The sequence below is a fragment of the Hevea brasiliensis genome, chromosome 12 (assembly GCF_030052815.1).
Source record: "Hevea brasiliensis isolate MT/VB/25A 57/8 chromosome 12, ASM3005281v1, whole genome shotgun sequence".
In the NCBI taxonomy this organism is placed as follows: domain Eukaryota; kingdom Viridiplantae; phylum Streptophyta; class Magnoliopsida; order Malpighiales; family Euphorbiaceae; genus Hevea; species Hevea brasiliensis.
In genome coordinates this window covers 2,087,858-2,102,840 of record NC_079504.1, presented here as the reverse complement: position 1 = coordinate 2,102,840, position 14,983 = coordinate 2,087,858, and the positions used below count along the sequence as shown (strand labels likewise).

Sequence of the window (14,983 nt, the reverse complement as noted above, 5' to 3'; positions counted from 1 at the left end):
TAAATAGGTTCCTAATCAAGCTAAACTACCAAAATTGTATCAGAATCATACAATAAAAGGTAAGAACAGATATGCACACAAAAATTCCTAAACAAATGCCCTAAATAAATGCAAAATAAGTGACAGCTAACAGCTGCCTTTCCAATACTCCCCCTCAAGTTGGAGCATGGAGATCTCGAATGCCTAACTTGTAAAGAAGAAAGTCAAACTGATCCTTTCCCAACGCATTTGTGAAGATATTCGCAGGTTGTATTGAACTACGTACATAATCTGTTCGAATGTTACCATTTAATATCTCATCAGGAATAAAATGACAGTCCACTTCAATATGCTTGGTACGTTCATGATAGACAGGATCAGCAACTATATGCAGAGCTGCCTGACTATCACAATACAAATTCATTGGTTCAGTATGTGCCACACCAAGAGAATTCAATAATCATTTCAACCATTTAAGTTCACAAGTTGTAGTACTCATAGACTGATATTCAGCTTCAGCAGATGAGCAAGACACTGTCTGTTGCTTTTTAGTCTTCCACGAGATAGGAGATTCACCCAAGAGAAGAAAATAACCGATCAAAGACAGTCTCGTCAAAGGATAGCTAACCCAATCAGAATCACAGTAAGTAGACAATTTGAGATCACAATTGGCATGCAGTAGTATATCCTGACCTAGATTTCCTTTCAAATAATGCACAACTCTAACAGCTGCCTCCCAATGAGCTTTCTTCGGTTGTTGCATGAACTGAGCAAGAATATGCACACAATAAGAAAACTCGGGCATAGTTATTGTTAGATAAATAAGCCGTCCCACCAGACGCCTATACTAAGCAGGGTCATCCACATCATTACTCTCGGTAAGGGCCAGCTTGTGATTTTGTTCAAGAGGAGTTTTAGCCGGCTGGCAACCCAATAATCCAACTTATGAAATTACATCCAACGCATACTTATGTTGACACAAGAAAATACCATTCGAGTTTCTGGCTACTTCAATCCCTAAGAAAAATTTCAGCTTCCCCAAGTCTTTCATATGAAAGCAATGACTCAAATAGTTCTTGAATTTTTGTACAGCGAAAATATCATTGTTGGAGATAATAAGGTCATCCACATAAATAAGCACATTCAATTGAATAGTCCCAGCTCAAAAAGTGAACAAAGAGTAATCTGAATATGATTACTGAAATCCATAAGCTTTCAGAGATGCAGCCAATTTCGCAAACCAATATCTAGGTGCTTGCCGCAAACCATATAGAGATTTCCAGAGTTTACAAACCTTTCCTGGCGATTGAGAAGCAAATCCAGGCAGCATCTTCATATAAACCTCTTCCTACAAATCACCGTGTAAGAAAGCATTTTGGACATCCATCTGATGGAGTTCCCAATTCTTTGCAGCCGCAACGGCAAGAAAGGTGCTCACAGTAACCATTTTTGCTGTAGGAGCAAAAGTCTCCTGATAATCTATGCCTTCAACTTGATTATTTCCCAATATCACTAACCGCTCCTTGTATCATTCAATACTTTCATCAGAATTGTATTTAATTTTGTATACCTACTTGCTTCCTATTGCTTTCTTCCCAAATGGCAGATTTTCAACTGTCCATGTACCATTATCCTCCAAAGTCTGTATTTCTTTTCTCATAGCCGCTCTCCACTGTTCATCCTTAACTATTTCTGCATAAGAGCTTGGTTCATGTTCTGTAGTAATGGCTGCCAAAAAACATCGGTGTTGTGCAGAGAATTTATTATAACCCACATAATGTGCTATAGAGTAAGGCATGCCTGAGGAATCAGATTGGGAAGGTGAGCATACCTAGGGGCTTGTTTTGATGACGTTTGTCACATAATCCTTCAAACGAACACTAGGTTGCTTGGCCCTTTGTCCCCTACCTAGTTGCTCTTCAACAACTTCACCTCTATCCACTTCCTCACTGTTTTCATGGATCAATTCTTCCGTTTCAGGATTCACCTCACTTTCTCTACCCACACTTTCATCGTGCTCCTTTCCCAAGTTGTTCTCTAAACCATCAACTTCATCACCGAACTCCTCAACTCCATTTTTAATGTGTTCATCACCCATTGTTTTCTCATTTGCATATGGAATCTGTTTCAGTGAATACCACGTCTCTTGATACAAAGTATTCTTTAGTTTCCAAATCATACAATCTCCATCCCTTCTTTTCAAATGGATACCCAACAAAAACACACCTACGACTTCTACTACTAAATTTATCTTTATCCTGATTCAGATTATGCGCATAGCACAAACAACCGAAAACCCGAACGTGTTTGTAAGAAGGTACTTTCCCAAAGAGCATCTCATATGGGGTTTTACCTTTTAATAACATAGATGGAGTCCTATCAATCAAATACTCGGCTATAAGTACACATTCTCCATAAAATTCTATGGGTAAATTTGCTTGGAAACGCAAGGCTCTTGCCACATTAAGAATATGGCGATGTTTTCTTTCCACTCGGCCATTTTGTTGAGGTGTTCCTACATAGGAAGTCTAATGCAACATCCCTTGTTCATCAAAATATTCTTTCAAGCACATAAATTCATTTCCGTTATCACTTCTGACAATTTTCACATTTTTTTTAAATTGGCGTTTAACCATCACAATAAATTTCTTAAGAACACAAGCTACTTCTTGTTTTCCATTCAGCAAATATATCCAAATAGCACGAGAGTAATCATCAATAATTGTTAAGAAGTAAATTGCTCCACAAGAAGTTGGGACTCTATAAGGTCCCCACAAATCACAATGTATCAATTCAAAACAACCATCAGCTTTATTGTCACTAAAAAAGAAAATCTCTCTTGTTTGCTTTGCTCTAAAATAAACTTCACTAGTTTTATTAGTTTTCCTAACTATGCTACCAGCTTCTGAAATTAACTCTACCACCTTATAAGAAGGATGACCCATTCTCTTATGCCAAAGCTCAAAAGACCCCACATTAGCTACCTTGCAAGCATGTACCGATGTCACTCCCTTGAGAAAGTACAGCCCCTCGCGTTGCTCACCCGCTCCAATCAAGTTTCTCGAATTTAGGTCCCGTATAGTGCAAATTTTGTTAGTGAGTTGAATAACCAAATTTGAATCATTAAGTAGTTGTGATACAGAGATCAGATTGCAATTCAAATTTGGCACATAAAGGACTCGTTGCAATTTCAAGTCTCCTCCAAGCAAAACAGTTCCTTCTTTCATCGCCAAGGTCTTTTCTCCATTAGGTAACCCGACTGAGCATGGCACAATGTCACGCAATTCACTCAAAAATGCCAACGTTCCTGTCATATGATGGGAAGCTCCTATGTCAATAATCCAAGGAAATATCCTCTGCGTACCTGTCAGCCTCTCATTGCCACCATTCTGACAAGAATTCAACATGCCCAGCAAAGTAGCCCACTGCTCTTCATTTAATCCACTAAGACCCTTTCGATCTGAATCTGTCACAATTCCACGCCCACCATCAACACCAGTTGCTTGTGTGGCATTGGAACGAGCAATTCCTCCCTTGCTTGCTGCGTCCTGCTCTATTGCCACGCTTTTGACCACCTTCTCTTCCAACAGAAGTTCCACGTGGTCTATTACCCCACCATTCTGGATAACTTATCAGCTGGAAATAACTTTCAGCATCATGTCCCTCTCGGTTGCAATTAGAACAAATTGAGGATTTGTCTTTATCCCCCCCCTAAATTTTGACTACCCGCTCGAATTGCAAAACTCATAGGATTGCCTCTTTCTTCCTTGGTTCGTGTTGTAGTTCGCACCCGCTCTTGCTAAACAACCATAGGATAGGCACGATTCAAATTGGGCAAGGGTTCAGTGCTCAAAATATTAGAGCGCACTGTTCCATATCCTTCTTCATCCAAAACCATCAAAAACTGATGAACTCTCTCTTCTTCACGCTTTCTTTCCAATTCAATGGTAAGATTGCATCTGCAGCCTGCACAGATACACACTGGTATCTGATCATAGTTGTTTATTTCATCCCATAACGTTTTGAGTCTTCCAAAATAGGACACAATCGGTTGACCTTCCTGCCTACAATTCGCCAAATCTGATCTCAGTTGCTGGATTCGTGGACCATTCCCAATCGAGAACCTCTATTTAATATCCTTCCACAGATCCTTTACGTTCTCCATGTGAGAGATGGTCAAGCGAAGCGTCGGTTCAATGGTGTTAAACACCCAAGAAACCAGCATAGAGTTAACCGTCCACCAATCTTCGAGTTCTAGTAAATTATCTGCTGGTTGCTTGACAGATCCATCAATAAAACCATATTTCTTTTTGGCCCGCAATGCAGTCCGCATAGCTCACGCCCATTCTTCGTAATTCTCGCCCTTCAACTGAACTTGGGTAATCAAGTTACCTGGGTTGTCATTCGAATTCAGTGTGTAAGAACTAGAAGTTTTCTTCCCTGATCCAGAACTCTCATTTTTCTTTTCATCAGCCATGACTCTGATACCATGTAAAAGAACTAAGAAATTTTGGAATAAGAATTCTGATATTTATTGCCCCAGAAATCAAAGATATATATAAAAAATTACAGCTAACAAATAGGTTCCTAATCAAGCTAAACTACCAAAATTGTATCAGAATCATACAACAAAAGGTAAGAATAGATATGCACACAAAAAGTCCTAAACAAATGCCCTAAATAAATGCAAAATAAGTGGCAGCTAACAACTGCCTTTCCAATAGTCCGCGTAGTCAGTGGTCGAGAACTTCAAGTTGGCGGCTTGGTTTGCCAAGTGGTACACCCTTTCGATTGACCGAGCTTGTAGACCTTGATGATGATAATGAGCTCGAAGAGAGACTCTAAACATAAGTTCTTAGCAAATCCTCAAAACTTTTTCCTTTGTGCAAAGTAATAAAATTTCACTCTCTATAATTCAACAAGCACAATGCCACAAATTAAATTAACAAATAAAAATCAACAAACACGAATTTACAAAATTTTCTAAACAATTTCTAATAGAATTTCTCTTACCTAGTTTTTAGAGAGAAAAACGGTAAAAGGAAGAGAGAATCAACATAGAAAAATCATTATCCCATTGTCCCAGTGCCTCTCCATCATCTGTGCTTCCTTCACGTTCCTCACTGGTGAAAGAACAAGCTTCACTTGACTTTCTCTTTGAGCACTTCAATCTCTACAATATCAACATCCCAAAGAACACAGGCTTGAGTAAGACCAAATTCTAATAAACTCATGAAAGCTTTCTCTCAGAATATTATCTCGTTTCTGTGGATCACATTCACATAGGAAAAGGATTTGATTGTATTGTTTGGATGGAGATGATAGAATGAGGGTTAGCGATGTAAACCATGATTTGACGTATGATTGACGAAATGACATTACTTTGGGGGCTCAACAACGTTAATATCTTCAAACAGGTATTATTAGCCTTGAAGCCAAAATCACTCAGACCTCCTCCACCTATAAATGTATGATCCCTATTAGTATTTTCTGTGTTCAGTAAACAAACCACTGGATATTACAATAAAGCATCATGTATAGCTATGTCTTTCTCTGAGAATCTGCGAAAGTTTCCTTCTATCGGGAATGGGAGCTAATGTAGCCAAATGAGAAATTATAGTACGAGCTTTGTAGAGCCACAGATGGAATCCCCATATTGAGTATTGACTTGACTAAACTTTAAAAATATGTTACTTTTTCAGGAGGCCAAAGTTGGCGAGTTGATTTGAAGTTACCTCGCACCATTACTTGTGTCATGAATCAAAAAACAAAATATATATTAATAAACTTTATATATTTAATCCGTAATGAATCACATTTAAATAAAAAGAATATGCTAATTAAAAAATAATTTATTGTTATCCATTGTGAGCTCAGTTTAATTACGCTTATTGTTTATGTAATATTTTCAAAAAATAATCATTAATTGATTATATATACATTAGTATATTTCGTATTTTATTTAGAATATCACATATTATTTTCATTATTAGTTATGAATCTCATATTTGAGCAATTTTAAGAATACACTTCCTTACATCAATCTAATGTATAATAATAATAATAATAATAATAATAATAATAATAATAATAATAATAATACTCTCCAAAGAATTAAATATTAATTGATAAAAAAAAATTATATTTACTAATTGAATTAACTTATTATTTTAAAATTATATTTTATATTATATGTAAGTGTCCTTAGGTGAATGTAGACTCAAGATATAAGATAAATGATAAAACTCCCCTATTAAATGCATTGATTTTGCAGTAATTTTATCTTGATACATGATTGACTAAGTCTAGATACATTACTGTTGCAAAGTTACTGTGACGAGGTTGAAACTAGGAACCCTATTGGAAGGTTTTGTAAAAAAGGCAACGAACATACTTCATAGCTCTCCGTTTCCGTCCACCTGCTGTTCCTAACCTGTTGAAGCCAAATTATCAAAACCCTACATAGCGTACTCCAGTCAGTCAAAAATATAAAAACGGGAAACGAAGGCTCAGCAACTGGAAGGACCAAGGAAAAAAGTAATGATTCCCTACATCGAAATTCGGTTCCCATCAAACACCAGTGTAAGTTTTATCAATCACTTGAGGAAACTTTCACCAATTTGGCTTTGCCTTTCCGTTTAAGGCAAAAGTAGACCTATTAAACCTTTCTTCTTGTTGAGTTCTTGTTCTTTCTGTAAGAGAGAGAGAGGCAAAAGTATCCGCAATTCTTGAGGAGTTTGAACTTTGAAGAGAGATAGAAACAAGGGAGAGAGATTATGGGTATGGCTAGAGGGAAAATCCAGATCAAGAGGATTGAGAACTCTACCAATCGGCAGGTCACCTACTCTAAGAGACGAAATGGTCTCTTCAAGAAGGCTAATGAGCTCACTGTTCTCTGTGATGCCAAGGTTTCCATTATCATGTTTTCTAGCACTGGCAAGCTCCACGAATACGTTAGTCCTTCCACATCGTAAGTCTCTCTCTCTGTGAAACCCTCATTCATTCTTGTAATGAAATACTACCCTTTATTTATGTTTCGTGGAAATTTTTGTTTCGCTGAAGAACGAAGCAGATGTTCGATCAGTACCAGAAGACGCTTGGGGTCGACATCTGGAGCTCGCAGTATGAGGTCTAACTCGTCTCTCTGATCTCTAGTTAGCGACTATGAGCAATAGGTCTCCGTTTTTTGGGTAACTGATGATGGGATAATTGTGGATGCAGAAAATGAACGAGACCTTGAAGAGGCTAAAAGAGGTGAACGGGAATTTGCGAAGGGAGATAAGGTAATCACTTTTCTTACAGTGCAAGTGATGTTAAGTCTATGTGGGTATTTTAAATTTAATTTGTGTTGATACATTATGGAATATTAATTTGATGGTAAGGCAAAGGATGGGTGAATGCTTGAATGATCTAAGTTTTGAGAACTTGCGAGGTCTTGAGCAAGATATGGATACTGCTTTGAACCTTATCCGTGAGCGCAAGGTTCGTCATTTGTCCTTTGCTTATTATTCTCTTCTTTTGTTTACACCATAGACATTCTTCGGTATTTAGCTTCATAAGATAATGGAATCTTGCTATCGCTGCATTCTAATTGAAATGGGAAATCATATAGGGCTCATGCTATTATCACCTTTTTTGTTCTCCTTGTGATATTCAAGGGGAAAAAGATGGTTTGGAACCTTTTGGTGTAGAATGAATATCGATAGAGATTAGTCTCTAGTTTTTGAGAATTTATTTAGTGTGATCAAAACATGTATATTCTCATGAGATCTACCATGATTAATGATCATAATATAACCATTGTGCATACAATGATTACATTTTGAAATCTTATAAACATGATTTTTTTATACTAAACCAAATTTTTTTAAAAATAATAACCCGCTTATTAAAATATTGATTTTATATGTTGAAGTTCATATCTCATTTTCATGTGTTAAATCAATTGTCAATGCAGCTTGCCTATATGTTGCTGCAGATCTCACTCACTCAATTACACTCTTTTCTGTACCAACATGGTTAAAATAAATTGCATGTAGCTAACAAAATCCTTCTTTTGCTAATGTGGAATTAATAGAATCGGGTGATCGCTAATCAGATAGTAACCTGGAATAAAAAGGTAACTTCGTTTTTTTTCTTTGAGGGAAAAATTCAGATACTCCATCATGAGATGTACAATTTCGTTTAATCTCTTCTTCTTGTTGCAGCTGAGGAATGCAGAAGAAAGATATCGAAATCTTCTGCATGAACTTGTAAGATTCAAGTATATATATATATATATATATATGCACACCTTGAAATTCATCTATATTTGTTTCTTGCTCCTATATATATGATGGTTTTTTTTTTCTTTAATTTGGGTAAAGGAAGCAAGAGATCATGAAGATCCACACTATGGATTAGTTGATAATGGTTCAGTATTTGGATTCGAAAATGAAGATCCTCGCAGCATCTTTGTTTTACGATTGCAATCCAACCATCCTAATCTTCACAGTGGAGCTGGATCGGATCTTTCAACCTACCCCTTGCTTGATTAATTAGCATTTGAGGTCACTCTGTAATCTGTATTACAAATGACAAGTACTTGAAATTGTGATGACTGATGAGCCAACAATGCCTTCACTTCTGCTTATTAATATCTACTGCTTAAAATAATTATCATCTATTTAACATTATTGTTAAATGTATTATTTAAAAATATTTTTTCTTAATTTTTTTAATATTCTTAAATATATTCATTGGACAGTATTTAAAATTAAATTTATGTTTTAATCATAAAAACTGCTAAATAATTTATTTTCAACAACATTTATAGGACGGTATTTTCAAATTTATATATATTTTAATAATAAACTCTAAAGTAGTCAAATAAATTACTGTTTCGACATAGGTTGAGAAAATATTTTCTTAAATATGTTTTTTTTTTTGAATTTTTAAATATGTTAGTTAAAAAATATTAAAAATTAATTTAAAATTGAATTTTATATATTTTAATAATAGAATCTAAAGCAGTTAAATAATTTTTTATATTTTAAATTATTTTTAAAATAATGTCAAAAATAATATTCTTTAAAAAATTTACTTTTTCAATCTTTCAATTTCAATCCAAAGGCGAAAGTAGAACTCCTACGGAGTGAAACTGAGAAATCCTGAGGGTGAGACTAGTTTTTGCGTTTGTGAAAAAAAGGTTATAATTGGTTGGGGCAGGTAATAGCAAGCTGCTGGACTTTGAACACTTTTTAAAGGCCCTTTTTGCTAGAATAGCCAGTGAAATAGTTCATTCAAATTTCAAAGCGCTGTAGATCAACAGATCATTCGGAATAGATCATTAGGGACTTTCAAGCTTCCAAAGGGCATAATTCATGAATTTCATCAGCTTATTTCAAAATTCTGGTGGAGGGATCCAATTGATAAGTCAAATATCGATTGGATGAATTAGGGTGAGTTGACTTGGGGGGAGGGGGGATTGGTTTTAAGAATCTAAGGGGGGAGGAGGGTGTTTGGTTCACCTGTTGAATACAGTTGATAGCTGATAGCTAATAGATAGTCAAACAGGTAAACTAGAGTGTTTGGTAAGCTTTAAAAAATAAAACTGATAGCTGATAGATAACTGATATGGTACCCATCAGTTGCAGTTTGTATCAGCTCTATATTTAGGGCCTGTTTGGTTTAACTGTTGAATATAACTGATAACTGTTATTATTAGCTGATAGCCGATAACTGATAGCTGATGATAGCTGTTTTATGTTAAGTGTTTGGTAAAATTATATTTAGCTGTTACTGTTGATATGTGAAATGACTAATAAGGGTATATATCATATAATTTACTTAATTTTTAAATAAATATAAAATTATAAATTTATTACATTATATTATTTATTTTATTATTAAATTAAATATATAATTATTAAATTAATATATTATATTATTTAAATAAATATATAATTATTAATCTATTATATTATATCATTTATTTTATTATTGAAATAAAAAAATAATTATTGTTTAAGATAATTAAATAATTTTAAAAATATAGTTAAAATAATAAATAATTATTATTGTTAATAGAAAAATTTATAATAAATTTTAAGTTTTTAGATATAAATAAATATTTTATATTTTATGTTATTAATAAAAAAATATTTTAACAAAGTTAAAATACGTTAATTAAAATGTTAAAATTACAAATAAAAAATAAAAACATTAATAATATTAATTTTCAAGTTAAATAAAAATGATAATATGGTCAAAATAAAAAATAAAACCAAATCAGATATCAGCTGATGAGAAACAGCTCTAAAAATAGAGCTGATACAAACTGCAGCTGATGGGTATCATATCAGTTGCCCATCAGCTATTAGCTGTATTTTTTTAAGCTTGCCAAACATTATAATTTACCTGTTTAGGTGCCCATCAACTATCAGCTGCACCCAACAGGTAAACTAAACACTCCCTTAAAGTTATTTTTCATCAGCTGATAGTTAATTTGATTTTATTATTTATTTTGACCATATTATCCTTTTTTATTTACCTCAAAAATTAATATGATTAACAATTTTATCTTTTTCATTTGTAATTTTAATATTTTAATTAATGCATTTTAATTTTATTAAAATATTTTTTTTATTAATAATATAAAATATAAAATATTTATTTATATCTACAAACTTAAAATTAATTATAAGTTTTTTCTTTATCAGCAATAATAATTATTTTATTATTTTATCTATATTTTTAAAGTTATTTAATTATTTGTTAAAAAATTTTAATTATTTTCTTATTTTAATAATAAAATAAATTGTAAAATATAATAGATTAATAATTATATATTTATTTCAATAATATAATAAATGATATAATATATTAATTTAATAATTATATATTTAATTTAATAATAAAATAAATAATATAATATAATAAATTTATAATTTTATATTTATTTCAATAATAAAATAAATTATATAATATATACTCTTATTAGTCATTTCACATATAAATAGTAACAGCTAAATATAGTTTTACCAAACACTAATATAAATCAGCTATCATCAGCTATCAGCTATCATTAACGATAATATTATTAGCTATCGGTAATTGAATAACTATCACTATCGGTATCACCATCGGTAATAATTATCACCGTATTCAATGATTAAACCAAAAGGCTGCATCTTTTCAATGCTGCCCTGTTGGCAAAACAAGCTTGGAGGCTGATTAAAAACCCATAAGCACTTTGGGTTGAATTGCTTAAAGGAATTAATTTCCCCTTTTCGATTTTCTGGATGTTGGGGTTCCATATTCTTCTTTATGGTGCTGGAAAAGTTCAATTGAAGTTAGAGAGGCTCTTTGGATGGTGCTGAGATGGAACATTACAGGGTCTCTTTCCTTAATGTATGGTCTGAGCCTTGGATCCCTACAATGCCAAACTTTAGCATTCGAAGCCAAAGATTGGTTGATAACCTAGTAATATACATTACAGATCTTATCAACCTAGTAACAAATCAATAGGACAAGAATCTGCTATATGCCTCCTTTAATCCAGGTGAATGTAGGGAAATACTCAAAATTCCCTTAACAGATAGTCCTGGAGATCCTATCCTAATTTAGCATTACTTTAGATATGGAACTTCGACTGTTAAATCAATCTATTTTATGCTAAAAAAGGCTCAACAAATAAATGGTCAATATGAGAGTCCCTCATCATCCAGAGTTTTCCATAAGACCTTTTAAGAGAAAGTGTGGTCCTTCACCAATTTGTCCTTTTTGCTCTCTTGCTGAAGAGTCTGTCGAACACCTGCTTTTCTTTTACCCATTTGCGAAGGCTACTTGGTTTGGGTCTGCTCCAGGATTTTCTACAAGGGATGATGGTTTCATTTCTGTTGCTCATTGGCTTTAGCATCTTATGGAGATTGGATCTATGGATGGCTATGAGATTTGTCTGGCTAGTTTTATTTGTTGGAATATCTGAAAAGCAAGAAATGAAATGGTGTTTAATTTTCAGCAGCTGGATCCTTTGCTTATTATTAGGAAGGCCTACAAAGGTTTTCAGGAATTGAATGCTATGGTATCTTCTCATCATCATCCTATGCCATCTACTTAGACCAATTTCAGCATTAGACACCAAGGTTGGATTCCTTCACCTATAGGATGTGTAAAAATAAATGTTGATGCGTCATTCGATTATGCTTCTTCAATTGTGAGCTATGGTATTATGGCAAGAAATTCTACTGGAGCTATGATTGATGGTTTTGTAGCTTCTTTTATTAGCCTCTCACCTCTAGTATCAGAAGGAATAAATATGAAAGTAGCTATTCTGTTGTTGCATAGAAACTGATTCTCTTTAGATTTGTTGATTGGTTTTATATCCTCTAGCTTCCATTCCTTAGGAACTAGAGGCTTTCGTTCATGATATCAAGAGATACTTGCAATTCTTTCCTCAGATGGTCATCAGTCATGTTCCCCATTCAGTTCCCCATTCAGCAAATAGATATGCTAACTGGTTAGCTAACAATGGTTAGGTAACGTAATAATGGGTTGGACTGTAAATCCTAATCCCCAATTCCTCCCGATTATTCATGAGGGTTGTGTTGTACCTTCTAATCATGAATGAAAGTTTTATTCAGATTAAAAAAAAAAAAAAGAAAAACAGAACACTAGGTATAGCCTAGTTATGAACTTGCAAAAACAATGTTATCAAGTACCATTTCAAAGATACGAGTTTATGTCTTCTCTCTCTAAACTCTGTTTTCTCTCATTCTCTCTAGACACTTAGTAACCAATTGCAAGTCTGGGGGGATCTGGCCCTTGGTCATCAATCGTCCTCCTTTTCTTCTTTATTTATGTATAGGATAGTCTCCTTTTGATGGTTCTTTTCTTGTGTTGTTTTTATTAGTCTCCAGTGGAGTTTCAGTGCCTCCCTGTGGATGAGGTTTCACTTTCTTTGTTGTTCCTATATGTCGAGGTATACCGGCTCAGCTTTCGGTTTCTGTTTATAGGGTGAATTGGAAGGCTTTTATGACAGTGTTGGTACCTTTGGGTCATCGAATCCACATCCGTCTCTTTGACATGCCTGACTCCCGGTTCATCCGACGCCTCCTTTGTCCTTAATTTCCTTGGCTGAAGCAATTGCTACCAAGAAAGCATGGTTCTGGTCACTTTGAATGGGGGCTTAGTTCTTCAAGTTGGGGTGGTTTGCATGCCACTATGTTTGATGAAGCTCCCTTGAACCTATGCTTTCCAGGTGCACTATATTTTTCATCTTAATTGTCACTGATTGTAGTCGAAGTTCCTTCAGATGGTGGTGGTGTGTTTCATCCAGTGATGGAAACTAGGTTAGGGACTTAGATCCCTACCCATCTGTTGAGTCTTGGGTTTGGTTGTTGTGTTGTAAGGTTTTGGACCTTTTCTTTATAGGCCCAAGTTTAGTCGTGTAATTGCTTTGGGTAGTAGACTTTGACTTGGAGTCTATACTTGGTTTATCTTTATTGATATACCCATTTCAATAAAATAATAATAAAAAAAAACCTATCCTCCAAATTTAATTAATATAAAATTATTTTTCTTAATTTTTGAAATATAATTATAGATGTGATTTATGAAAATTTCTAATAAATATAAACCTGTAAAACAGAGAATAAATAGGCTAAAGGTCCACTGAGTATGTTTTCAATAAGACTTTTTAATAAAGTTATTAAAAAAAAAACATATTTAACTATAAAAATTTATATTTTTTTATAGAAATTAGATATAACGTTATTATTATGATTCAATTGAAGGAAATCTAATTAAAATGAGATTCAAAATCTCGAATGATAATAAACTTACACTTAACAGATAGAGCTAGTTATGATATTCATTATTTGGCTGACGAAACCGGTATTGTAGAATGTACTATGTCATTAGCTAAAATTATTCTCGTGTATATATATATATATATATATATATATATATATATATATTAAAGTTAAAATAAAGAGAAAGTGACATCCTTTTTATTTAGTATTTTTATATTCTATGTTCTATTTAAAAATTATAAATTTTTATTTTTTTATTTATTTTAATTGAATTAATAAATTCTCTAAGATTAAAAATTAATATTTATTTATAATTAATTATAACTTTGAAAATTTAATATATCATTAAAGATTGTATTTTTGATATTTAAAATTTTACAATTATTACATTATTATATTATTTAGGAATTTTTTATTTTTCTATATTTTGATTGGATAAATTAAAATTTTTTAAGTTTAAAAATAAATTATTTATCTATAGTTAATTATGATTTTGGAAATCTAATAATATTAATCATTTCATTAAATATCTAAATTTATTGTATATTATTATTTTTTTATTTTAAAATTTTTTAATATTTAAAATTTTAATTATTGCGTTGCATTACAAAAGATTTTGTACTAATGCACTATTTATAAATGTTCATAAATGATCATATTCTTTTATTATATTTTATCTGGAAATCTAATAACATTAATTATATCATTAAATATTTTAAATTTCATTACATATTACTTTTTTTTATTTTAAAATTTTCAATATTTAAAATTTTAATTTTTATATTATTTATAATATCGCATAGCATTGCAAAAAATTTTATATTCCATGCACTATTTATAAATACTTATAAATGATTGAGATTTTTTTATTAGAGGTAATTGTGAATATTTTTAATATTAAAAATTGTTTGATATATGTTTATTAGTATATCTCAAAATTTCAGTTTCATTAATGAATCCTAATACATGGGGTGAGCATATTGATTATTCGGTTTATTTGGTTATTCAATTTCGTTTAATTTTACTTTTTTAAAAAATCGGTTTGCTTAGTTCGATTTCCAGAGGAAAAAAAAAATTGAAATTCAAATTGAGCTGAAAAGAGGAATAATTGTGTTTGATGCTTGTGGCTTAGTGGTTAGAAGTACTTGTTAATGCGTGAGGCCTTCTGTTCGAACCTTGAATGCCTCCAAAGGTTTTTTTGTAACTTTTTT

The 14,983-nt window shown here is 32.5% G+C and overlaps 1 protein-coding gene across 1 annotated transcript; it reads left to right on the top strand.

Moving 5' to 3' along the window:
* The first annotated feature begins 6,417 nt into the window (after nucleotides 1-6,417).
* On the top strand, nucleotides 6,418-8,634 carry LOC110666558 (floral homeotic protein DEFICIENS). Its single transcript, XM_021827096.2, has 7 exons — nucleotides 6,418-6,949; nucleotides 7,042-7,108; nucleotides 7,201-7,262; nucleotides 7,362-7,461; nucleotides 8,057-8,098; nucleotides 8,187-8,231; nucleotides 8,346-8,634. The coding sequence occupies exons 1-7, from the start codon at nucleotides 6,756-6,758 to the stop codon at nucleotides 8,514-8,516; spliced, it is 681 nt and encodes a 226-aa protein (XP_021682788.2). The 5' UTR covers nucleotides 6,418-6,755; the 3' UTR covers nucleotides 8,517-8,634.
* The last annotated feature ends 6,349 nt before the right edge of the window (nucleotides 8,635-14,983 follow it).

Excerpts from the sequence above, each read along its gene's own strand:
- LOC110666558 (XM_021827096.2), top strand. The coding sequence starts at position 6,756 with ATGGGTATGGCTAGAGGGAAAATCCAGATCAAGAGGATTGAGAACTCT. Across the intron at positions 6,950-7,041 it reads TACGTTAGTCCTTCCACATC|AACGAAGCAGATGTTCGATC; the intron begins GTAAGTCTCTCT and ends GTTTCGCTGAAG. Across the intron at positions 7,109-7,200 it reads TCTGGAGCTCGCAGTATGAG|AAAATGAACGAGACCTTGAA; the intron begins GTCTAACTCGTC and ends TTGTGGATGCAG.